General features: G+C 43.5%; 1 protein-coding gene across 2 annotated transcripts in view; it reads right to left on the minus strand.

Annotated features, from left to right (window-relative positions):
* CPQ (carboxypeptidase Q) overlaps nucleotides 1-27356 on the minus strand; it is a 177929-nt gene that overhangs the window by 38769 nt on the left and 111804 nt on the right. For both annotated transcript variants that reach the window (XM_066626491.1, XM_066626490.1), the window contains exons 6-7: nucleotides 17305-17396; nucleotides 1767-1968 (exon numbers count right to left, since the gene is read on the minus strand). In XM_066626491.1, the coding sequence (XP_066482588.1) occupies nucleotides 1767-1968; nucleotides 17305-17396 (294 nt within the window). The remainder of the gene's footprint in view (nucleotides 1-1766; nucleotides 1969-17304; nucleotides 17397-27356) is intronic.

Consider the following 27356-nt stretch of genomic DNA (forward strand, 5'->3'; position numbering starts at 1 on the left):
CCAGAGCTGTGCTCTGGTTGTGTCTGGAGGGTGTTCTGAGGGCCAGAAAGGTTGAATGAATGAGCCCATTCATTCATTTATTCACTCATCTAAGTTCCATCTCTAATTTATTTATTTAAATTTTATATTTAAATTTTTTCCCCAGCCCTCAACACCATGCCAGATATTTGATGTGGCCCTCTGGCCAAAAAGTTTGGAGACCTCTGATTTAATGGATTACACTGTATCACTATAATCACCCCCCTATAAAAGGGAGAAGTTCGAAAGTCCATTAAATCAGGGTGCATTTATTACAACGCACATGCATATACACGGAACACATATGAGTAACTCTTAAAGAAGCACACAATACCCGTTATTTCCATCTGTTAAATTGAGGCCTACTAAATCAAGGCTTCATTAAAGTAAAAAATGGTACTGAAAATGGAAGATAGTGGTTAGGAGATGGTCTTTCAAAGGCTGCAGGAACCTCTCTGTGTTTTTGAATGCAGAAGCCATTAGGGCTCTGAGAAGATGCCCAATTTCCTTTCTAAGGAACTTCTCTCTTGCCGAATGGCTTGTTGCATTTTGCAATAGCCGTAAAGGTACTTACATGGCCAGATTGAGCATTCCAGGGGCATAAGGCCTAAACAGGATTGGGCTGTGAATCTTTACCTCAGTGTACCTGGGGGGGGTCTATGGATGCGAGTAACCCCCTGGCGACACAGTTGGGGGGGCATCACCTACCCAGCCATGCCACCCTGAGGGCCACTTGTGCCTGCTGCCTCCCCCTGGAGGCATTCTGAGGGCCAGAGAGGCAGCATGTGGACTCTGCGACCCTCAGAAGGCCTTCTTAGGTTTAGTCACTACCAGTTTTTGGCTGAAAACTGGAAGTGATGTTTAAAGGCCCCCAGAAGGCAATCTAAGGCCTCTGGAGGGTCTTTAAACATTACTTCTGGTTTTTCATCAAAAACCAGAAAGGAAGTTTAAACACCCTTCAAAGGACTTCTAAACCACCAGAGGACCTTAAGCTGAAACCATAAGTGCCATTTTAAGGCCCTCAGGAAGTCTTAGAAGGGGATGGCGGCACCTCCTGGCATGCCCCTGCGTGTCACAGTGGCCAGGACCACCACTTCTTTACTTCTCTCTCATCTAAAGGATAATAAATGTTTTCCTGTAACTTTTTGCAAAGTGGGGAGCATATCACATGCTCAACTGACTCCTGATGAGGTCACCCAAAGCATACGCATGCAAGTCTGCAATGTGCAGAAGTGGACAGATCGTGTCCTATTTTTTTTTCCCCTCCTGGTCAACTATTTTAAAAATTCTTTAGGAGAACAGGGGGAAGACTATATTTCAAAGTGTGACATTTGGTTTGCAAATTTCCTCACTCTCCTTTCAAGTAGAGGGGATGCCCAGCTATTTTTAATCCAGTAGGAAAGATTATTATAAATTCTACCTAAAGCCTAAAAGAAGATTGTAGGCATATTGCACAGACATTACCTAAACCTTTTCAAAATGATAATTCTAGTAAACAAAATGCAAACTTCTGTAGGTTTGTCTTGGGATATGTGCAAATGGAATTTATTTCTGATAAAGTGCTGTTCAAGAAAAATGCTGTCATACACAGATCTACCACAAAAAAAGACAAATAAGAAAAGACTGGAAAGGAGTAGGACAACTCAATATTTTTCAAAATTCCGCAATCCAGAACACACTTATTAGGAGGACAAAGCCCCACTGAACACAATGAGACATACTCCCAAGAAAACATGCATCTATCTCACCTGGTATTCCATCTCTCATCCAGTACCTTATGTCTGTTGCTTCACCACCTTCAAAGACACCTGTAATGTTGATAGGTTTTAGAAGGTTTACAATCTCCTTCATGATATTTTGAGCCGCATCAGTGCCTGTGAAACCCACACCAGCGGGAGTGAAAGTTCCCTCATCAGACTCCATAACAATATCAAAGTTGGAGAGGTTAACCTGAAAAATATTAAGTGAAATACACATTCAAATACATGGTTGGCAAAGCCTCATTTTAAAAGTAAATTGTGTCAGTAATCACTTTCCTTCCTACCACTGAGTAGTCAGGATGTGGGTGCAAACCAGAACACCCTTGTCCAGAATCACAGTATTGTAGTGGCAAATGGAGGTGTGCAATAGTTTTGTAACAAATGAGGCATTGAAAAGAATGAACCCTGTTTGTTTCATTTGCTACTAGAGGCACAATAAGAACTAGTAGAATAAAAAGGAGGAGAATAAAAAGGAACATAAACTGTGGCAAAAGAAATGTAAGAAGGTGATACTGGAGGCCAAGCGAGACTATGAGGAACGCATGGCCAGCAACATTAAGGGGAATAATAAAAGCTTCTTCAAATATGTTAGAAGCAGGAAACCCGCCAGAGAAGCGGTTGGCCCTCTGGATGGTGAGGGAGGGAAAGGGGAGATAAAAGGAGACTTAGAGATGGCAGAGAAATTAAATGAGTTCTTTGCATCTGTCTTCACGGCAGAAGACCTCGGGCAGATACCGCTGCCCGAACGGCCCCTCCTGACCGAGGAGTTAAATCAGATAGAGGTTAAAAGAGAAGATGTTTCAGACCTCATTGATAAATTAAAGATCAATAAGTCACCGGGCCCTGATGGCATCCACCCAAGGGTTATTAAGGAATTGAAGAATGAAGTTGCAGATCTCTTGACTAAGGTATGCAACTTGTCCCTCAAAATGGCCATGGTGCCAGAAGATTGGAGGATAGCAAATGTCACGCCTATTTTTAAAAAGGGAAAGAGGGGGGACCCGGGAAACTATAGGCCGGTCAGCCTAACATCCATACCGGGTAAGATGGTTGAATGCCTCATCAAAGATAGGATCTCAAAACACATAGACGAACAGGCCTTGCTGAGGGAGAGTCAGCATGGCTTCTGTAAGGGTAAGTCTTGCCTCACGAACCTTATAGAATTCTTTGAAAAGGTCAACAGGCATGTGGATGCGGGAGAACCCGTGGACATTATATATCTGGACTTTCAGAAGGCGTTTGACACGGTCCCTCACCAAAGGCTACTGAAAAAACTCCACAGTCAGGGAATTAGAGGACAGGTCCTCTCGTGGATTGAGAACTGGTTGGAGGCCAGGAAGCAGAGAGTGGGTGTCAATGGGCAATTTTCACAATGGAGAGAGGTGAAAAGTGGTGTGCCCCAAGGATCTGTCCTGGGACCGGTGCTTTTCAACCTCTTCGTAAATGACAAGGAGACAGGGTTGAGCAGTGAAGTGGCTAAGTATGCAGACAACACCAAACTTTTCCGAGTGGTGAAGACCAGAAGTGATTATGAGGAGCTCCAGAAGGATCTCTCCAGACTGGCAGAATGGGCAGCAAAATGGCAGATGCGCTTCAATGTCAGTATGTGTAAAGTCATGCACATTGGGGCAAAAAATCAAAACTTTAGATATATGCTGATGGGTTCTGAGCTGTCTGTGACAGATCAGGAGAGAGATCTTGGGGTGGTGGTGGACAGGTCGATGAAAGTGTTGACCCAATGTGCGGCGGCAGTGAAGAAGGCCAATTCTATGCTTGAGATCATTAGGAAGGGTATTGAGAACAAAACGGCTAGTATTATAATGCCGTTGTACAAATCTATGGTAAGGCCACACCTGGAGTATTGTGTCCAGTTCTGGTCACCGCATCTCAAAAAAGACATAGTGGAAATGGAAAAGGTGCAAAAGAAAGCGACTAAGATGATTACGGGGCTGGGGCACCTTCCTTATGAGGAAAGGCTACGGCGTTTGGGCCTCTTCAGCCTAGAAAAGAGACGCTTGAGGGGGGACATGATTGAGACATACAAAATTATGCAGGGAATGGACAGAGTGGATAGGGAGATGCTCTTTACACTCTCACATAATACCAGAACCAGGGGACATCCACTAAAATTGAGTGTTGTGCGGGTTAGGACAGACAGAAGAAAATATTTCTTTACTCAGCGTGTGGTCGGTCTGTGGAAGTCCTTGCCACAGGATGTGGTGCTGGCGTCTAGCCTAGACGCCTTTAAAAACGGATTGGACAAGTTTCTGGAGGAAAAATCCATTACAGGTTACAAGCCATGATGTGTATGCTCAACCTCCTGATTTTAGAAATGGGTTATGTCAGAATGCCAGATGCAGGGGAGGGCACCAGGATGAGGTCTCTTGTTATCTGGTGTGCTCCCTGGGGCATTTGGTGGGCTGCTGTGAGATACAGGAAGCTGGACTAGATGGGCCTGTGGCCTGATCCAGTGGGGCTGTTCTTATGTTCTTATGTAACTGTATGTGGTATGATTCAATTATTTCATTCGTTACTCTTTCGTTTTCATTTCTTGTAGAAGTGAGATAGAGATCACACTCAACTATGTTGGGGGGGGGGAGAGAGACAGCAAGGACAGCAAGCCATTTACAGCTCAATCCTAACAGGGCCTCACACTTCCAGAACTAGTTTTCCTTCATGGCTGTTGCAAAGTGCAACACGCCATACAACACGACTTGGCTCAAGGCCAGGAAAGGGATAGTATCAGTGGAAGCAGTGCCCACTGATATCTTATCCCCATCCCCAGCCTAGGCCTGTCTTCCCAGCCTTGATCCGGCTTCCTTATATAGCTGGCATGGGTCCAAGTAGACTCAGTGGGGCAGTGAGAACAAAAGTTGCCTTAGCCTGAGGAGGCCTTTGTGACCCAAAACTCCCCCACTGTTGCAGCATGCGCCCCTTAGTGCAGCTGCATTGGTGCACAGAGAGTTAGATAAGATGTACTATAAGCTGTCCAATCATTGTAATACGTTGTAGCAAAAGCTATGATAAACCCTCCAATCACACTGGCAAGGAGATGGGCTTAGAAGTATGTACAAGAGAGACCAAGGTTTCTTTTTTCCTGGTGCAAAATGTCTCTCTGTAGAGCTGGTGCAATTGCAAGTGCTTCATTGATGTGTTCTTTGTACAATCACCTATAGCTACTTGAGCATTTTCAATCCATACTATGGATTATCTACATTTCTCATTCCCTTGTGCTTCATTAGCTATTGTATTTTTTATTTTATTTATATAAAGCCAATAGTCTAAGGGCCCAATCCTATCCTATCCAGGCTGTGAGATCCACAATCTCACAGTCCTCCACTGTGAGGCCTGGGCTATTGATACAGCAGGTCCTCCACTGTTCTATTGGCCACTGCAGCCAGCACAAAGCCCCAGAGGACACATGTGGGTGACAATGGTCAGCAGAATTTCTGCTCCCATCTTAAGTCAGTGGCAAGGAAGGATTGGGGATGGTCAGGATGGGAGCAGGGAGAATCTCTTTGAATTGAAACTGGAAACATAATGACAACCAGTTCAGTTAAGTAAAAAATTGGAGTAATGTGGTCAGACCAAAGGGCCCCAGACATGAAAATTATGCTGCAGACTTCTATTTGAAAATTGCAACCTTCTTTTAAAAAAAATAATGCTCAGAAGCCTCAGATTCTGGTTTTTACACAAAAGGAAAAAAAAAAAAAAGAATCTGGCACATTGCCTAGAGGCAAAAAATGCCCTGGTTGGTTGGCAATCCTATATGCCATAGTTAGGCAACCCAGCATGGGTTGAGAAAAATCACTAGACTGTCTGCTACTATTTTGTGAACACGGTAAAAAAAAAGCATGTTGTTTTAATGGTGGCTACAGCACTGTGCAAGGTTTGCAAACAGAATGCCATGACAGTCTGAGAATCTGGAATCTGAGAATCTGGAAAAAAATCTGAATTTTTTTTTTTTATGGATGCTTGTAAAGCACGTCTGTAAAACAATCTCACTCACTGGCAACATGAGAAACAGAACAGAATAAAGGTGACCAGAACCGAAGATTGTTAGAGGCCAATTTGAGTCTGGATGAAGGGAGAAGCAATAAGAAGGGCAGGACGAAATCAATTTGTGTTCATTTGAAAGGTGAGAGAGTAATCAATAACCTTGTAGCACATATCTTAACACAGCAGACATTCTGACACAACGAGAGACTGTTTTACTATGGTGGAGTTTTTATGGCATTCTCCAATGGTTATCCATTTTTATAATAGTGCACATATGTTTCTAATATTAAACTAAGAACAGAAATCATGCTTAGCGCATGATGCAGCTACATCCAGCCCCCCATTCCTCATGTATTGTTGTAACAACTTAATTTTGAGCACATGTTGGAGATGCATGAAAAAAACAGAATGTCTCTGCACAGAAAACCCGAAAAACAAAGCAAAACAGGTCACAGATGTGAAAATGCTTTTTGAAGGCCATCCTTCAGCACTTTTGTCGACTTGAACAGAATGAATCATTTGCAGGCATGTGAACCGCAGCTTGGAGGGGAAAGGCGACGCAAATCCCTCTGAAAAATGTTGATGCTGCTGCTACCACACCGACTTGGGAATATGTAATAAGACATGAAATCCCTGCTATATCTATCTCTGTGGGAGAAAATATGTGTGGTGCTGTCCTTCATTTCCGTTTAGACACTGAAAAGATAGCTGTTGTTTGTCAAAACACGGGCTGCGTTTTTATAGGTAATTTAAGCCAAGAGTCAAAAAGTGACTGAACGAGCCAAAGATTAACTGTGGGCTCAGCTGTTTCCTCCATCTCTCCTCATATTGGAAGACTCATTCACATATGCAAGCTCATTAAAATATCATTCCACTGAGATAATCACTTTCGTCAGGGAATAATCTGAGCACCTGCCTCTGACTACAATGTGACATTCTTCCCCGGGAAATGCTCCCTACAGTACGTGACAGCAGAGTGGGGGGAGGGGGGGAGAAGTGCAATACTGCTTTGTCAGTGGTGATCGTGAGCCTAGTGCTCAAAATGTCTGTTGACAGGCCAGGCTGGGGGCTGGGGGCAGCTGCACCCAAATCCAGCCCTTGGAGGAGCCTTCAGCTCAAGACCCCAGGAGCAGAAGCCTTGGTGGGAAGCTATACAGGAGCAAGGTGATGGTATTGCTCTACTGATGAGGCAAAGGCCCAAAGCCTGGGTCCTAGTAGTCATATCAAATCCAGCCAATCCAGAGAATTATTATTACAGCCTGTCTATCGCTAAGGCTGATGGTGCCCATTCCTAGTCTCCCCTGTACCTGAGAAGCACTGAGGCCAAAGTGCTCACAGCTCATAACAGTACACGAGACAAAGTCCCAAACTACAATGTTCCTCTCACATCAATGTGGGGAAGTCATCTGACTGTCCTGTGTCCCTTTTCCCCTATCTAAGGAATCACATTCTGTTGCTTCCCATGTTACAGATGTAGGGAATGGATCTCTCTCTCTCTCTCTCTCTCTCTCTCAGGACCAGCTCTTGGGCTCAGAAGAGATGAAGCAAGAAAGATAGGAAGAACTTAAGTGGCATCTGGCCATGCTGGTGCCTTCAGAACCTCACATAAGTATTAGAGCTGTGCCGTCTTATGACTGATATAGGTAATTAAGAGCAGCTGTACTTTGAAAAACATGACTTAGAATGTAAGCAGTGCATTATCTCTCCTATGGTGACTTCTCAACTCCCAAGTGGCCATGAAGTGCGTAAGAAGTGCTCTGGTGGAGCAAACCAAGGTTCATTGTGTCCAACATCCAGCTTTTCACAGTGACCACCCAGAAGGCTCTGGGAAGCACAGAAGAGGGATGCATAGTCAGACAGTACTTCCTTGCTGAATGTGGAGGTAGTGTATGGCCATCCTGACTGGTAGACAGTGGCAGCCTTGTCCTCTGTACATTTACCTAATCACCTTTTAAAGTTATCTGGGCTAGTGAACATCATGGCAGTGAACTACATGCATTAAAGATTTATTTATTTTTTTCACATTTTTGTACCATCCATGGAGCTTAGGGTGGTACCCATGATTCCTTCCTGCACAACAACCCCTGTAAAGTAGGTTAGGCTGAGAGATTGTGACTGACCCAAGGTCACCCAGGAAGCTTCATGTCTGAGTTGGGATTTGAACCTGGATCTCTCAGGTCTAAGTCCAACACCAGAACCACAACACCATTTTGGCTCTCATATTAACAATGAGCCTGGTACAGATGACCTTCCTTTCGCCTGTTCTGAATCTCCTGCCAGTTAGTTTCACAGAATGACTCCGGCTCCCAGTATTGCATGAGGGTGAAAACTTCCTACTAGCTGCTTTCTCTTCCCCATACATAAGTTCACACTATGCACACTCTTGTGCGTGTCCCCCATCTCCTTTTCTTCTAAACTAAAAAAACCCCAATACTGAAGCCTTTCTTCATAGCAAAGATCATTCTGATTACTCTTTTATGTACATTTTCAAGCTCTGTGGTGAACAGATTTGCACACAGTATTCCAAACATGGCCATACCATATATTTGTATAAAGGGCATTATATAGTTTTATTTGTGATCCCTTTCGAAAAGCTCCCTAACATGAAATATACCTGTTAGAGATTATTTTGAGGCTCTAGATACCCTCCGTTTCTTTCATATGGCTGAATTTGGCTTTTATTAAAGCCTGAACATAGCAGCTATAAAACATGTCATTTGAAAGTATCCCAAAAACTTTGTGGACTGCAAAATGCCTCAGCTGGAATTGTATCACAACCAATAATAATGTTGGCCACTGACTTTCCTCTCCACCCAAAGCCTCACCCACATGGGCAAACCAAGTATTATTAGTCAAGGTACCCATGGACTGGAACTTGAAGCAATTTCAGCCAGCCCCATGAGCCTTTCATATTGAATCAGTCAGCAGTAAAAATATTGTTCCCCATTTCACTTGTAAGGAAAAGAAGCTTGTTTTTAAGACATGTGTGCGCACACACACAGATTAACATTTCAACAGTTCTTTATTTAGATTTAGTGTATAACATCCTGCTTGTGATTGTATTGTTCTCTGCCTTGATGAAAGATGCAAACGCTGCTATATGCTGACCATAAATGCTTCCTTAACATTATTTAACATGAGAACTCCATACCAGAGAACATTCCTCCGTTCAATTGGCGTCCTCTGCCAGGCATGGCCACACCCTTCATTCAATGATAGTGTGATTGTTCCTTCCAGTCCATTTCTTCAAGAAGACTTGAGGTCCAATCCTATCCAACTGTCCAGTGTTGATGCAGCTAGAATGCAGCCCTGAAGTAAGGGAACAAATGTTCCCTTATCTTAAGGAGGTCTCCATGACTGCCCCTCCACTGTAGTATGCAGTGCATGATCTGTTGGCATGGCTGCAGCAGCACTGGAAAGTTGGATAGGATTGGGCCCTCAGGCTCCAATCCTATGCACACTTTCCTGGGAGTAAGCCCCACTTAATACAATGGAACTTCCTCCTGAGTAGCCATGCATAAGATCGTTTCTGTTATCTACACAATACGGAACCTCATGCACCTTATAAAGTGTAACAATCTGGCTGCATCACAGTAGTGTTGTTAGTATATCAAGCCAAATCTGGGGAGACCTTGGTTCAAACCCCTACTCTGACAGGCTCACTGGGTGATCCTGGACCAGCCACTCTCTCTTTCAGCCAAGCTATTTTGTAGGGCTGATGTGAGGATAAAATGAGTGGGGGAAGCCATGTGTACTGCCCTGAGCTCCTTGGAGAAAAGGCAGGCTAACTAATAAAAAGGTAATTTGATTAGCAAGCACTACCGCCTGTGAATGTGCAGTAAAATACACTTCAGGGTTCCAGACCAGTAACTAGAAAGCAGGTGGCTCCCAAGAATATCGAAGTTGGTTAACTCTGTAGATAGTGTCCATACCTGCATTCTTAAGAACTCAGTGAAGGGCCAGGACTGGGCTACCCATTAAAATCCTGCCCAAGAAGGAGAATTAACTACTCCACTAGCATACAGTTGACTTCCAGTACCTTTTCCCCAGGACAGCTCTGTCATGCTAGGATGTCCCTTTCACTGTGAGACATCTTGACATGCAGCAAAGTATTTTGACTGGTTTGTTTGTCAATGTGCTTTTTTTTTCCCACTACAAAAGACAAAGTATGGCAATCCATGTCAAGTTGTCTGTTAGTGAGCCATCTTTAGCTTGACGACCTCCTGTGTTGACAGAGTAGCCTAAAGGTTTTGAGACTAATTTTAGCATTGTGTTAGCCTCGCTTCTCTCTTTCTATACGTACAGTGAAATGATCATCACCTCACTCAGGTTTCTCACAAAATATGCCGCGCAGCAAGTTTGCAAGCTTGGAAAGAAATGTAGGGGAAAACACAGTCTATACATACACTTCTCTGTCTAAATTTGTATCTCAGAGGGGGAGAAAAACTGCAGACATTCAGGATTTATTCCCTGTCTGTGTCCAACATGCATACAAGGCAAATTAATGTCAACCTGATTCTCCCACTTTAGTCAAGCACAGCTAATCAAACCAAATGGCACAAAATGGGGACTCGAGTGAAAGGTCTTCTTCAGAACAATTAGGAAACAGAAGTGATTACAGCCCTGCTCACTCATTCCCTCTCACACAGTGACTGAGGACCCAATCCTATCCAACTTTCCAGTGCTGATGCAGCTGTGCCAGTGGGACATGTGCTGCATCCTGTGGTGGTGGGGCATCCATGGAGGCCTTTTCAGAGTAAGACATTTTATTCCCTTAACTTGGGGTTGCATTGCGACTGCATCAGCACTGGACAGCTGGATAGCATTGGGCCCTGAATGTGGATGGGGACATGGACTGAGCCAGCTGGCCAAACCTTCAGCAGTTCTTATACATAACAAAAGGAATGAGAGCCCATACCCTAAAAAGTGACAAAAGAGAGATACCAGCAACAGCTACTAAGAGCAGGGGCAGCCCAAACATGAGGCCACCCAAAATGTTCACATGAGTGGCACCCTTAGAGGGTGGAGAACAGACAGGCTCCAGCCAGTCTCCCTGCTGCCGTCTCCAGCCTGCTGCTCCACTGGGCACTCCAACCCTCTTGCAGGGAGCAAGTCAGAAGAAGATCACTGCATTGGTAGCCTTCTTCTCCCTCCAGCACTGCTGGAGGAGGAAGTTGGGAAAAAAAGCTGCCATGACTCAAAATAACTTTTCCCTGCTTCTGGTACTCACACAGCACCAAGTAGGCAGGAAAAGGAGATCTGGAATCTACCCACCCCTTCCCTACATAAGCAAAGATCTTTGCAAGCAGCCTTCCTGATCTTCCCCTCTTCTGTACTCATTACAGAGTACAACCCTGCACCTGTTCATTTCAGACAGAAGAGGTGCAGACCAAGGAGGCTGCATGCAGCAATACTTTATAAGTATTATAAGTATAAAACTTTATAAGTATAAAATTCACTTTATAAGTAAAAGGAAGGGGGGATGCTTGTTCGCCCACCCACGCACCCTAGGAGGGGTGTGTGACAGCACGCTTGAGAAAAGGCAGCAGTGGGAGGTGGGTTTAAGCAGCACAGAGGCATGGGCTGCTCCTGGCTGGGAGAGATGCTCTGCTGGGATGGAGTATAATCTGAAGCAATGTGCAATGCGAGAACCAAGATCCTTGGGATGGCAATAAGGGTGTTGCAAGCATGTCCACATTTTCTTCTGTGACATACTGAAGGTCGTTCCATGGTCAAATCTCCAGTGTTAATACTAATACATGTAAATAATGTATGTGAAGTGCTTCAAACATTCAGGAAAGGTGCCACAGAAATAAAATGTTTCATTAAGACTATGATTGCTACTTATTGTTCACTTTCCCCCAATTTCAGCCTGGTGAATCTCAAAAGAATGTATTAATAGGGTTATTAAATTGAACTGCATATAAAACCTTTCTCCAGATGAGGCAACTGCCTGAAGAATTAGGCCAATACAAGCATTATGGAGGTCAAAGCATCTCGAGAAAAAGCTCAGAGAAAGCAAATAAGTTTCTGCCCCAGGCTTCAGCTACATGCTTCTATTCTTATCATTCCTCCTTTTCAGGGCACTCTGCACTGCTACCTTTTTCCTGACTGTATGATTACCAATTTTTTTTTTTTTTTTTTGCATTGCATTGCATTGAGCAGCACAGATACAAAACCTGCTTTCTTCTGGATGAAAAACTCCTGTCCTCTTTGTTTTGAAATTTCAGCACATACACAAGCAAAACCCCAACCACAAACCAGGACATGAAAATAGTTAATTGTAGAAAATTCATCCTATAGTCTTCTGTAATGAAAGAATTCTGGCACAAACTCATGACTCTTCTAAGTAATTGAAAGCAGAAAAAGCACCCCATTTTTTTTAAGTACATGAAAAACTCAAATTGACTTCTTCCAGTGTTGAATGTGCTGGCCTGTATATCAGTTTCATGTTTGTCCACTCACCTTAGGTATGTAACATTTGCCTCAGTTGAGCACCCAAGGGAAAACTGTGCTATCTGCTCTTTAGACTCTAACCATATGCACACTTAGAGACAAATCCGACATGACATTAAGGCAGTGGTTCCCAAACATACCTGTATCATGACACCCTACAGCGCTCAGCTGGGCACTGTCATCTTGAATCTCTTGAGATTTGGGTGCTGCCATCTTGGATCTCATGAAATCTTGCAAGACGGCAGCAACCAAGGGAACAGGTAGGAGGAGCTGCCAGAGATATTCCATGGTGCCCCTGTGAGTGTGCCATGATGCCTTAAAGGGTTCTTTAGGCTCTTTAAGTCTTTAGGAACCACTGCATTAAGGGGAAAGGCCAGAGCTCAGTGCTGGAACATGTTTTGCATGTAGACAGCTCAATTTCTGGCATCTCCAGGGAGATATGAGAAAGATCTGTGTCTGAAATCCTGGAGAGTTGCTTGGAGAGGGGAAACCATGTTGGTCTGTGTATTGGAATCTCATACACAAGCATCCCTGTGTACTGGCAAGGAGGTAGGGTGTGGTGTCAGCAGTGGCCCCTTTAGGAGTAAGGCCTGGGCATCCAGCAGAGTGTGCTGCACAGCTGCAGCCACTTGAAGGCAATAGGGCCTCAGGGATATAAGGAGCACCTGAGGCAGGAAGGGTTTGTGGGTAGCAGAAGGAGGAAAGCTTGAGGAAGGACAGACTGGATTAATGGACTTTGGAGACACTGGAGTGTGGCTGCTGTGCCCAAGACCTGCTGAGGACCAAGGGGCTGCTGTAGTAGTGGGAGGAGGCTGCTGGCAGGAGAGAGGACCTCTGCAGGTTGAACAGGTGAGCTACCCTGGAGTGGGGTCCAGCAGGACTGCAAGGCAGAACTAGGGCCATTCTTGGTTAAAAAGGGGATACTAATTAGCTAAAAGTGGGCATAATTTGCCAGGCAGAGCTTGGCCTGGGAATCTGGCAGAACAGTCTGTTGCAACAAAAACATTTTGTAGCACCTTAAGGACTAACATCTAAAAGCACAAGAAGAGATACAAAGATATATTTGTGTTTTCATCCAGGCAGACTCAAAGCATTGCCTTTTGCTAGTAATTGTTTTCTAAACAGGAAATGCTTAATCAGTACTCTTTGGCAATCAACCAGGCAAATAATAGGCCCACCTTCTTAAATGAATAATCCAATCATCTTTTAAGAGTAACCTTTAAAATATAAAGATTGAAAGTGTAAATGATCAATCATATCTGCCTTTGTATAATTACTGTCTACAAGAAGTGTTTGTAGTCTTGTAGTCCATGTTGCAGAAATGCATGCAATATAACTCTGTAAAAGGTTAAGATGTTTTTCATGGAAAAGCATGATATACAATATTAATCTGTCTATATTTGCCACCAAATGCTAATTAGACTTCCCTGCAGATAGATATATTACCAAGGATGACATAATTACAACAGGTCCAGTTTGATGTACAAAAAAAGAAAACACTTCCAAATGCACATTTTACGTTACCAATTCTTTCCATTCAAGCCAAAGTGTCTTTCTTCTTTTACCACCCAGGATGTCAGCAATAGACCAATATGATTCAGTAACTCTCAGGGCCTCCTCTTTAAGCACCTCTATTATTTAAATACTTTTATACTTAGAATAGTAAATAGAACTATTGATAAGATTTCCTTGTCAAAATTTTTAGAATATAGCAGTGGCTTTCAAACTGATAGTAGGGATTCAGGGGACCCTGAATAAAAACTGCACAGGTAAGCCTAAGGTAATTCAGAATAATACACCACAAAAACTGGCATTATGCAGCCCTTCCCTTTGCACATTTGTGTCACTCTCTCATTCAGAGCCTTGGATGCAACCATTTTCAACCACTTTGCCTGGGCAAACTGGTGTGCCTTGAATGGTTTCCAGGTGTGCTGCAGGAATTTGGGAGAGGGTCATTTATCAATAGGACTATTGGGGGTGTGTGCCCCCATAGACAGCACAGTGTGCCTTGTCAATTGTCAAAAAGCTGATGGTGTGCCTTGACCATTTTAGTGCCTTGCCAGTGTGCCGCAAGATGAAAAGGTTGAAAATCACTGCTTTGATGCATCAGTAAGGGTCATGTGCCTACCTAATTAGGTGTGGGTGGAAACCAAGATCCTGGACTAGCATAAGCTATTTGGGTAGGCACAGGACCCAGAAAAGATGGTCTCTTTATTTGTGCTTGCCTTTTAACCTCTATGCCCCCCTTTGCCCAAACCTTTATGTTGCTGTTCAGTGCAGTAGCCTCAACCCTGCAGGTGTCTTGTTCCTTTCCTTTTATTCCTCTTCCAGTGTCTTGGGTGTACTTCCAACCCATTTCAATAAAACGATTGTTTTATCTGTTGGTCTCAGTTCATTTGAGAGGGAGCTGGTTGCCTCATCTTCCTAGACCATTTTCTTTCTGCTACTGGCTGGTTCTAAGGGGACCCCTCTGGATTTTGACTCTGTGCTGACCTGAAGATTTTCCCAAGGCAGCCTCATCACTGGAACACTCTTGCTTTGGGTGATGGCAGCAAATACCATCCTAATTTAATTGGTTCAATGGATAAAACAGGGAGGGGGGTGTCAGATCATAGGGCTGGTAATTAAGCACTTAATGCCTTCCCCTGCCTTACAGAGGGGGATGCCTAACCCTTTCTTTCCTTCATTTTTCCACTGTACCTCTGTCCCCCAAGACTAAATAAAAATTGCATCTGGACCTCCATGCAGGTGAGAAGTAATTCATGGGGAATTTCAGTGGATGAATATCAAGTAGGGAAAAGGATACGCACCCACTCCCCTGTACACTCCAAAATATCCTATCCCAAAGTGACTTTTCTCTCATAAAAGTGAGTTCCATATGACCTACCTTGCTTGGAAAACCACCAAAAAAGCCATTTTACAAAGACTAGATTCTTCAGATATTATCTGTGGCTTCCAGAAATACTGAACTGCCATGATTTGGGGTGAAGGAAAGGATAGGAAATATGTTACACAATATATTGCTCATTTATTTACAGCTTATTTTGTGATAAGTCATTGGGCTGAAATCAATAAAAATGCTTTTATCTTTGGCAAATCTCATTAGGCATATAGAATCAAACATGTCTAAAAAATCACTATGCTTTATAAATTTTTAAACAATCCTTTTAAATTACAAATTGGGCTGAAAGTAGCATATAATGGCATTTCTGTATTTTTGTGGGATTTGTTTGCAGTTGTCTCTTCAAAGTGTTGTAGGACATGAGGAACAACTTGACAAAATAGTCTCAGAGCCAAATGGGATCACTGTATAAACATCACAAAATGAGCTGTAAAATAAATGAGGCACATGCTGTGTAACATATTTCCTCATCTTCTCCTTCAGCCTGAATCATGAGCAGTTCAGCATTTTTGGAAGCCACAGAAGATATTTGAAGAATCTAGTCTTTTAGAATAGCTTTTTCAATGATTTTGAAAGGCAGGTGACACTGAAAACAAGCACAGCTCAGCACATAGAAGCCATTAAATGAAAACACCATCATCTCCACTTTGCAAGGTAGAAGAATACCCAAGTCAGCAAATTAGGTTTAATGAACCACAGGAAGCGTATTATGGTCTGTGCTACTCCTGTGTAGGGAAATCTCACAACTCTTGAACCGAAACCATTTGTAGAACAAAGACATATTATTGCAGAAGAGTGTGTCACAGATAGGGAGACATTCTGCAAGTTTGTTGAAACTCTCTTGGCTTCTCCCAAGTTCTCAAATTTTCCACTTAATCAGTTTTGGTCTAACACTAGTAATATGTGCTCCCCTCTGCCCTTTGAGAAATGTTTAATTTATTAAAACTCTTTCCATTTCCCTTCACATTCGCAGATCTGCTTTGAATTTCATTTCCAGTGAAATTTCACTGATAATAATAGGTGAAGCTGCTATGTTCATCACAGTTATGATGGTTGATGTCCTACTGTCACTTTTGACACTGTGAGATGATCTGTGAATATAGTGATGGGCAGTAGCCTGGATGGTTTTTACAAGGATTAGACAAAGTCAGACTGGAGAGATCTATCCATGGGTACTAGTCAAGATGCCTATCCACTGCTTCCAGCCTGTGGCAGTCTGCATCTGCATATCAGTAGCAGAGGAGCAGTGGAGGGAGAGAAGTATGTTTTTCTTTCCTGCTTCCCAGATGCAGCTGGTGGACCATTGTGGAAAACAGAATGCTGGACTACGTGAGCATTTGGGTTGACCAGCACAGTCTTTCTTTTGTCCATATTAACACCAAACCATGATTTGTCATGATATCCACATTAACACTATCCAACAACTCACAGTTTGTGAATGGCCACCAAGCCAAGATGTGAAACCATTGTTTGAAGCTAGTTTGAAAGATAGTTTTGGCCAACTACCATTTGATGTTATATCTCAAACAACAAGCCATGGTTGCAACATTGCTACACCCTCACAAGTGACTCTTTGTGATAACAACAGAACATAAGAACAGCCCTCTGGGTCAGGCCATAGGCCTGTATCTCACACTGGTCCACCAAATGCCTCGGAGCACACAAAACAAGAGACCTGCATCCTGGTGCCGTCCCTTGCAGTTGGCATTCTGAGGTAACATCTGGCATTCTGAGGTAACATCTGGTATTCGAAGGCACATTTTTTAGAACATCAGGAGCACTGTTCCCCTTAAGGTGCATGGTTGTGTGGCCACATACTTTACAGCCGAGCTTTGGCAGCTCAGAGTTTGGCTACCCAGAAATTGGTAATGACATGGTGATGTCATCACAAACATTCAGAGGGCTTACTCTGCTGCTGTGCAGCCAGGAAAGGGCTCCATGCAGCACACACCATACCTATAGGGAATGCTGGTCAGGATATAAAGAAAACTTTACAAAGCATGGGTTGCCTATATTCCTAGAACACAAATCATGGTTTGGAGATTAAACTATGGTTTGTTGTTACATCTGAACCAGCTTTCCTCCTACCACAACTTCAGGGATGTAAATGGTTTTTGATGTTTGTGGTACTATTCTGAATTATACACATTCTTCCATCAGACTGCTTACCTTGTGCAGCTTGTAGTATTGTTCAGCTCCTACTCCACCCTGTTCCTCTCCTGTCCAAAGCACTAAACGCAGAGTTCTCTTGGGACGGAGCCCTAGGTTATTTTTAAAAACAGAGCAAAAGGGATTGGTATAAAATGTGCTACTTATATTCAAATGATTCTCCTCTTTACATCAGATATGACATAATAACCTTAAGCCAAAAGTGTGCCATTCAAATAAGTCCAAGGGCCATGTTTACATTTTATTACCACAAGAGGGCCACGTCACTAGGTTTCCTGTTTCAAAGTATTTTTGCTACACTTCCAGCTCCATGATTTCTTTTTAATGCATTCCCTGTGGATCTCCACAGTATGCCCTCTTCTCTCTCTCTCCAAAGAACATCATCTCCCTCTCTGAACCCCCCCGTTAACCCTCCCTCTTTTTCTCTCTTCAGAGTACATTCTTCTCTCTCTTCCTCTGTGCCCTTTACCATGTTGTCTTATCTCATTCTCGCTGCATTGCCACAGGTAACAACAACAATGTAGTAAGAAATAATATTTTTGTCCCTCCAGCCCATAGTGCATGCTCTCTCTCTCTTTTTTCTCTCTGAATATCTAGCTCTATGAGAGCTCTGTTACTCTCCTCTTTTGCTTCATCTGCTGTCTTCAAGCCTTTAAGATTTAAACTACACATGAGATGGCAACAATTCTGCTTGCTTACAACTGGGTCACATTTGAGTATAAAGCAGGAGTGAAGATTCCATTGTGAGAGAAAAAGGGGCATGTGAGAACCCCAAAACCTCCTTTGCCCACAGCTTACAACCCTGAATCCCGTATCTGAGCATAACTGAAGAGAAATATGCTGGGGGGGGGAGGGTTCGGCAGGGGACATCTGCAGGAAAGTCAAGAGAAGGAACTCTATGGTCAGCACCCATACATGCTACATTTTACTGTAAAAACTGGATCATTTCCCTGCAACCCAGCATTAAATGTGTTTGCGACATATCCAGACTTAAACAAGTTGGCTACTATCAAACATGGTGAATCTCGGTAATCTCTTGTTCTTCTTCATATTCCCCCCTCCCGCCTGTATTTCTTCTCTTCCCCCCATGTGTCATCCTCCTCACTGAGACCCCCAATACATGTACAGTTATTCCACGGGGAAATGCATTGGTGAGTCACATCAGTGAGTGTCAATGCGCTCATACAGCAAGTGAGCACACAATATATGGTGAATGTACTACACACCCACTCCAATCTGGGCACAGCACAGCAGCAGCCCTCTTTGTGCTAAGTCATGACTAGACATACTTTGCTGGGAGTAAGCCCCATTAAACACAGTGGGCCTGACAAGGTTTGTATAGGATTGTGTCATTGAATGCATCATGTGGAGAGGTGCATGTGGATAGGTGCCTGGGGGAAAACATTGCCTTCTTTGACCTCTGTCTGCCTAGGTTGCCATCCTATTCACACTTTCCTGGGAGTAAACTCCATGGAACACAATGACTGTGGCAAACATAGCAGTTGAGGCAAAGAGAGGCAATGTCTACCAGAGCAGGCCTTGCTTGCAGCTTGCTCCTCCCCTGATCCATCCTGTGTGGGTCTTTGAGGTAGAAAGTGATAGGCCCATCTAGTCCAGCTTCCTGTATCTCACACTGGTCCACCCAATGCCTCGGAGCACACAAAACAAGAGACCTGCATCCTGGTGCCGTCCCTTGCACTTGGCATCCTGAGGTAACATCCGGCATTCTGCGGTAACATCTGGTATTCGAAGGCACATTTTCTAGAACATCAGGAGCACTGTTCCCCTTAAGGTGCATGGTTGTGTGGCCACATACTTTGCAGCCGGGCTCTGGCAGCTCAGATTTGGCTACCCAGAAATTGGTAATGACATGGTGATGTCATCACATACATCCAGAGGGCTCACTTTCATCGACCTGTCCACCACCAGCACCCCAAGATCTCTCTCCTGATCTGTCACAGACAGCTCAGAACCCATCAGCCTATATGTGAAGTTTTGATTTTTTGCCCCAATGTGATGGGTTTTGAGCTGTCTGTGACAGATCAGGAGAGAGATCTTGGGGTGGTGGTGGACAGGTCGATGAAAGTGTTGACTCAATGTGCGGCAGCAATAAAGAAGGCCAATTCTATGCTTGGGATCATTAGAAAAGGTATTGAGAACAAAACGGCTAATATTATAATGCCGTTGTACAAATCGATGGTAAGGCCACACCTGGAGTATTGTGTCCAGTTCTGGTCGCCGCATCTCAAAAAAGACATAGTGGAAATGGAAAAGGTGCAAAAGAGAGCGACTAAGATGATTACGGAGCTGGGGCACCTTCCTTATGAGGAAAGGTTATGGCGTTTGGGCCTCTTCAGTCTAGAAAAGAGGCACCTCAGGGGGGACATGATTAAGACATACAAAATTATGCAGGGAATGGACAGAGTGGATAGGGAGATGCTCTTTACACTCTCACTTAACACCAGAACCAGGGGACATCCACTAAAATTGAGTGTAGGGGAGTTAGGACAGATAAAAGAAAATATTTCTTTACTCAGCGTGTGGTTGGTCTGTGGAACTTCTTGCCACAGGATGTGATGATGGCGTCTGGCCTGGATGCCTTTAAAAGGGGATTGGACAAGTTTCTGGAGGAAAAATCCATTACGGGTTACAAGCCATGATGTGTATGTACAACCTCCTGATTTTAGAAATGGGCTATGTCAGAATGCCAGATGCAAGGGAGGGCACTAGAATGAGGTCTCTTGTTAACTGGTGTGCTCCCTGGGGCATTTGGTGGGCCGCTGTGAGATACAGGAAGCTGGGCTAGATGGGCCTATGGCCTGATCCAGTGGGGCTGTTATGTTCTTATGTAAAGCAGCCCAACCCACCTGTAATGGAAGATCAGAAGATCATCAGGTGGATAATGAGGTGTTGACAGTGATCCCATGTTTTGACCGCTGGTTGACAGCTCTGGGAAGGGAAGGGCTAGCTCCACAGCTGTAATCAGTCACGGCCAATGGAGACTCTGATGGACACCTGAGCTTCATTTGACCTTGATAGGACTTTGAATGGACATGGACTAGAGAAATGGCTCACCTGAGCCTAATTTGGACTTAACAAGGGGCTAACAAGGTAGCTCACAGCTGAGTTGCATTTTGGATTATGAGACATCCAAGGATAAAAGGCAGCTTCAGAAATAGCCAGAAGGCTACCAGACCAAGAGGGCAACCCTGATCAGCGGGACCCCAGACCAGTGCTACCTGACCAAGAGCTACAGGAGAAGGGGACTGCCAGGATTCTGTTGGAGGACACAGAAGAGAGGACTGCCAGGACCCTGCTGGAAGAGACACTCTGCTGGAGAAGACACTGCTGGAGAGGATGGACTCTGCTGCAGAAGACTGGATTGGGAAGACTGGACTGTGCTTTGGAGATTAGACTGGACTTGGACTGGAGGCTTTAGACCTTTACCCACTGAGTTAAGTGGAGTTTTGGGGAGGGAAAACCTCTGGAGAAGAGGACTTGCAGGGAGTGTATGTGTTTGTAGCAATAAAGCTGGTTAATTGCTATAGATAAGGAGTTCTGTTTTCATTTCTTTGCACACCACAGCTGTTGTTCTTGGAAAAGTTGTTAATTAGCCAAAAAGTGGGTATTAGAAGGGAGTTAGAATATTCAGAAGGGATACCACCCAGGTTGTTTGGGGGCAGGGTGACACGCCAGCAGAGTCCAGTTAGGCATTTTCCAAATTTTTGAAGCACTGAACACAAAAGGTGCACCATCCCTGGCTTAGTCCATTAGTGGGAAAGAGCTTCAAATCATTTGGGAATTTCGCTGGGGATGCATACAGTAAGAGTCACAATTCAGCCAGCTGACTTTATGATCTGCAGGCCTTCACTAAACACCTACTTTTGCTCTCTGATTTCTCCAGGAAAGCTGTATGCCAATCTAACCTCACCACTCTGTCCCCAAGGTCATACTAACTACGTATAAAAACACCTACTGCAGTACAGATTTACCCAGGAACCAGGAAAGAGGCTCAGCATTGCAAAGTAAGCATAAACCCATTTTGGAGAACTTCTTTGGGGAATAAATAACTCGCAAATAATTCACTTCCCAGTTGGTATCAAAATAGTGTGTGCCACCTAGTTAAAAAACAACCACAAATTGCATAGAAATACACATTCACTTTATCTAGGCAGTGTCCTGATTTTTCTCTTCTTTTTGCCCACATGCATTCCAGTCATCTTATAAATGGGAACCAAATATTACAATGTATGTAATGTAAAGTCAAGGGAAAGACACAGAGTTACAAAGCAATTCATAAGTGCATATAACCAGAAAATAGGCAGAGTGAGAAGAACATAAGAACAGACCCACTGGATCAGGCCATAGGCCCATCTAGTCCAGCTTCCTGTATCTCACAGCAGCCCACCAAATGCCCCAGGGAGCACACCATACAACAAGAGACCTGCATCCTGGTGCCCTCCCTTGCATCTGGCATTCTGACATAGCCTATTTCTAAAATCAGGAGGTTGCACATACACATCATGGCTTGTAACCTGTAATGGATTTTTCCTTCAGAAACTTGTCCAATTCCCTTTTAAAGGCATCCAGGTCAGATGCATCACCCAAGAGATTTGCTAGTACACATCCCAGTTACTATTACTGCACAGGATTAGAGCCTCCTTCCTGTTTCAAATCAGCCAGATGGCCAATGATGTCATATTAAGATAATAAAATGGTAATCACACAGAAGCCACCATGTGTGTCCACTGGTTGGGGTCAGGTCAGGTGCCTCTTGCAAAGAAAAATGTCTGTTCAGATGCCTAAAAATATATGATTTTTGAATTATTGGTCATAAAACATGCCTGAAGATAGAGTTGGATATGCCGAACACTGACCAGTGTGGCACGACAACCAGCAGGAACATGTCTAGAAAGAAGAAGCTAGCAAGTTTTTTGATATCATAAGGAATTGGACACTAAATGTCAGTGACAGATTAGACTGTACAAACACTTCTTTATGTGTAAATGGCTGCAAAAGGAGTATATCAGAGCTGTGTTTTTCACCTCATCAGGTCTGTGCTACCAAATGGTGATCGGCATTTTTTTGGAACATGCTACAAAGACATTTTTAGTAAGTACACAAGCAATCGTGGATAGAAAGTCTAAGGGCCTGATGCTAAGGCCTAGCAGTGCAGTGTCCCACCTGTGCTGTAAGGCACACCTGCAACACCGCCAGGCCAGCTCTGGCATTTGTAGTCACTTCTTGACCAGAGATAGTCAGCATTAGGTAGTAGTTGATTAGATGAGGACTGGGGAGATCAGAGTTCAAATCCCTGTTCAACCATGAAACTTGCTGGGCGGCCCTTGCCTGGGCAAGACACGGTCTCTCAGATGAACTGACTTCAGATGGCTATGGTGAGGATAAAAGGGGAAAGGAAAGAATCATGTATACTGCCTTGAGCATCTTGGAATAAGACAGGTGACTAAAAGTGTAATCAGTAAACGATACAGTAAAAATGAGAGGGTGCCTGAAATTTTTTGGCTGAAATTCTGCAGTACTCCTAAAATACTCCAGATGACTTTGATCAGGCTGTTGTGGAAAAAGTGTGTTTTCTGTTTGCCCCTGAGCAGCCCACTCTGATGTACCACAGGCAGAAGGGATTTGTTAGTGATGGGTTTCTTTACACCATCACTAATCTAGAGACAATAATCCATTAACTCAGTGTAGTGTTAGGATTTGCTGACACATAAATGGGTATATCCTCCGAGTCTAATGAGGGAGAAGGCCCAAAAGTGGGGGTGGTGATTAGTAGGGGCAGAGTACAAGCCAATAATGGTTTGCACCTCCACTGCTAGCCAGACCTGGTGACTAAAATGGAGAGTAAAAACATGTTGTTTTTCTGAAAGTAAATACAGGTCCAGCCTTGTTATACACAGATTTTTTATACACAGGTTTGACTCAACACGAGTGATCCCTGCAAATGAGAAGAAATGTGCTGATCCCTGAAGAAGGGGAAAAATGCACCCGTTTAAAATCTCAGTTTAAAAAACTGTTTTTTACTGTTGCAAAGAGACAGTCATACAAGTGATTACAGGTATAAGCTAAGTATCCACAGATTTTTCTATCTCAAAGTTGATGAGAAGGGTCCTTTAAATTAAAGGAAAACAATCATTTAATAATGCCAGAGAGGGCAGCTGGTTGACAATCCATCAATCATTCTCTCTGCAGGCTTCACTCTTCCCTTCCCACTGAGCATGTGAAAAAAGGATAATGGCAGTGATTATCACCTTTTCCATTCTTTTCCCCTTGCTGGGGCTCCTGGTGAAGGAAGGGATCTTCCTCCTAGTGAAGCCTAAGTGCCTGGAGACAGACGGATTACCTCTGTGTCAAAAGGTCAGCAAGGCTGTTTTAAATCACCAGAGCAAAGAGACATTGTTTTTTAAATTGATTTGCTATAGTTCGTTTTTTGCCATCCACATGAGTTCTTGGAATGGAACCTTCTCGAATAATGAGGCTCAACCTGTACATGTAAGTCTACAGCAGTTGATACCCTGCTGAGCTAAACCTGTATTGAGTAGTCCTACAGAATCCTGTTGCACAGCAAGCAAGGATGCCACTTGCCCTGGGTGTGTGTGTGTGACTCACCTGAAAGAGGTCTTGCTTGAAGGTTGCCCATGATCCTGCAGAATGCTGGCATCTTAAAACTAATAGCATTGTACCCAAAACCTTTCTGACCACTATAGTCCATGGAATTGAGGGCTGGTCATGTGTCATTTGAAAATGTCAGAGGGTGACCTGTGATGTCTCCTTTTGAGAAAATATATTTGAAGGGAGGAACACACATATGAATCTCATTTCATGCAAAATAGAAAGTACACCCCACCTTTTTAAAGCTGCTTGAATATTTCCAGCTTCAGACTTACAAGCTAAAATGAGCATGCAATGGATGAATAAACTTTTTCAAAGGCCATGTCACTTTTCCTTTAGCTGGTTTGGATTTTAAATAGAGGTGTAAGTTACATATGACATGTAAGTAACTGCTACACTGATATTGGATTGAGAGGTTTAGCAAAATGAATTACTTTAGCTTTCTTGAAAATATTACTTTCTTTCATTACTGCCATGTAGTCTCAGCATTATTTGTTTTAAGCTCATTTGTGAAGCTGAAATATAATACAAGCAGGATGTCTATGACATGTTTCATTATGGCTGCTTATTCATTTTTGGCAGCATCTCCCAGCTTTCCATTCCAGGAGGGGGAAGGAGGTGATCTGATTTCACAAGGCATAAGAGATTCCTTGAATGCCACTGGTATTTAACAGTCCAAGTGGAAACTTACTCAACACCTTTTAAACAGCACCCAGTGACAATACAACAAGACTATCTATAACTTGGATGCAAAAAACAAACACGGTGGTTACATATTTAGCCACATATTTTGTTACAGTAGCCTTAGACTCATGTGTCAAACGCATGACTAAGATACAATCCCATGCAGGGCTCAGCACCGTGTTCTATTAATAAATTGGAAATGCTATTATATGTGCTTTCCCACAATAGTCTACATCAACAATTTTTAATGCGATGGTATTCCAGTTTAATGTCTTATTTCACCTAGGCAGGAAACATTCCATTCAAGATGTTGGTTCCATTCGAGATAAACAAAAATGTTGGTTTTTTTAAATTTATAAAGGAGGTTTTATAAAAGTTTTCTACAAGGGGAGCCTCCTCAGGCGAAGGAATGGAGGTATGAAGTTCCATTGGAATGAAGGAATGGAGGTCAGCGCCTCCTCCATAACTAGGGCAGAGGCTGAGGCAGTCATGTGCCCCCCCTTGGCTTAGGACCTGTGGCAGGTTCCCCTCTGCCCTAGCATGTTTATCCAACATTATTGTCTAAAAATATACATAAAGGATCCAGCTACACATATCATATAAGACATAGTTCACCTTCCTCTTCACAACTCACCTTCTTCAATAATAATAATAATAATAATAATAATAATAATAACAGTACAACAATTAAACAATGAATTAGCAGAAAATAAGCCAGATAAGATCATCATTTATGGGTAAAGAGCCTGAATGAGTATAGAATTCTTCACCTGGGACTAAAAGTACATTCTCCCTGAAGAGAACATTCCAGATTTCTCCCTGAAGAAGGCATTCTGCCATATATGTCAGCTATGTCTTAACTGAAGTCTATTGATGCCTTCCTTGTACTCAGGGAGCTATCTGCCACTGGCTCCCTCTCCTTTTCCTAGGGCTTTTGTTGGCTTGGAGATGGGGAGGGGGCCACAAAGTGGTTTGTGGGCCCCAATCTGAGGAAGGTTCTGATCAAGGAGAAAGCTGTGTCTCCCTTGAATCTGGGGCACCCTAATGCAAGCAGTGGCATTCATAAATTCCAGCATCCCAGCTTTAAGGAATTATGCCATCCCTGATTTGCTGCCATAAACTTTGGTGAGGGCTAGAGATGGCTTTCAAAGAGAAACTTAATAAATTCATGGCAGATTGCAAAAGGAACAGTTTAGCATGAGATTCCCTCTGACTTTCAGGAGCCAGAACAAAATAAGAGGTGAAGATTTTAATATTACAGGAAGGTGGGATGGTTTTAACTAACGTGAAGATGGAGGGAGCTCAAAAGGCTGAAGGTTTGGGTGATAGGAAATAGAACCGGATTCCAAAGATGAATCTGATAGAGAACACAGTAAATAAACAGAGAGGAGAGAAGTTAAGAGGAAAGTGCCAGAAGTTCAGTGTTGGACAGTTTCCCTTTAGTGAAGTAATAGGCCAATTAAAGCTGAAATACGGTGTAAGAGATACAAGACTAGACAAAGATTAGAGGCGCATTTGCTCTGTGCGCTCTGTGCTGAGATAACAGTTAAGCTATGTGAGGAAATAAGAAATGCATCCTAAGTCTCCAGCAAATGCGCAAGAGACAGAGAGGCCGTCATGATCTTCTCCAGTTTCCATTAAGATCTGAGCAGGGGAAGAACTGGAAGGATTGCAGTCGTGAGTGTCATGAGTCACTGAAGTTTGTGTGAGAAAAAGGGATAACTAAAGACAGGTCCAAGTAAGACAAAATGTTTGTTGGGTGACTGGTACTTGTAGACTTGATTTTTCTAGTGTAAATAGAGAGCATGGGGGATGATCTGATTGGTGTTGGAATTTGTATGCAACTCTGTTTGCAGGACTCTGGGGAGGGCAATGAACTGTCCAGTCACCTGAAACCATCTACCTGCCCTCTCTGTGATTCTTGAAGGAGGTGTGGCCCTTAACTATTTCCCTCCTCCTCCTCTCATTCCCTCCATTTCTTCAAACCATCCCAGATGTCCTCTGTCAGGCCTTCCTGCCTCAGGCCATCCTCACCACACTTGCACACAAAGGGGACAGCTTCTAGGATTCCGAAAGTATTAAGGCCTCTGATCCAAGTCAGACAATGCATGTAATCAGCTATGACTTGTAAGTAGAGTATTTCTTTGGAAACCTTAACCAAGCCTCCACTCCTGTGTATCTTTTATTGATAACAGCTAGCCTGAGTGGAGGGGGATATATTTTATCATAGGAAGGGCAGCTTTTGTTTATTACTCTGCTTCTTCCTCCTCTCAACAATTGGGATCCTGTGTTTGACTGGAACTCTCACAAAAGCCCAATTAATTTTCAGGGCAAGCCAGACAGGTTCACTCATCCCTAACCAGTACTAGTACTGCTAGCGCTTGCATATTACTTGTCACTAACCAGCCCTCTGGAGTCATGACTTTCAGTGAATCTTGAATGTGCAACCTAAGGGATATCAGATGTTTAAGAAATGACCTACGCTTTCACTGCCCATCTCCGACAAATGATCGAGAGCCGCAGAAAAACTTACCACAGTGAAAGGAAACCCTTTTGCACAAATAGGTCAGAAAAGGTCTGATGGTATTCACTGTCACTCATAAAAGCTTTTGACTTATATTTGCCCAGTGGTCTGAGCAACAAGCAGACTCTGCTCTCATTGCTCCTTACTGGAGTACCTCTGCCTTGGCTTGACCCACCCTAAACTCTACTAGTTATGTCACTGGCAGTTATGCCCA

The sequence above is a fragment of the Tiliqua scincoides genome, chromosome 4 (assembly GCF_035046505.1).
Source record: "Tiliqua scincoides isolate rTilSci1 chromosome 4, rTilSci1.hap2, whole genome shotgun sequence".
Lineage (NCBI taxonomy): Eukaryota > Metazoa > Chordata > Lepidosauria > Squamata > Scincidae > Tiliqua > Tiliqua scincoides.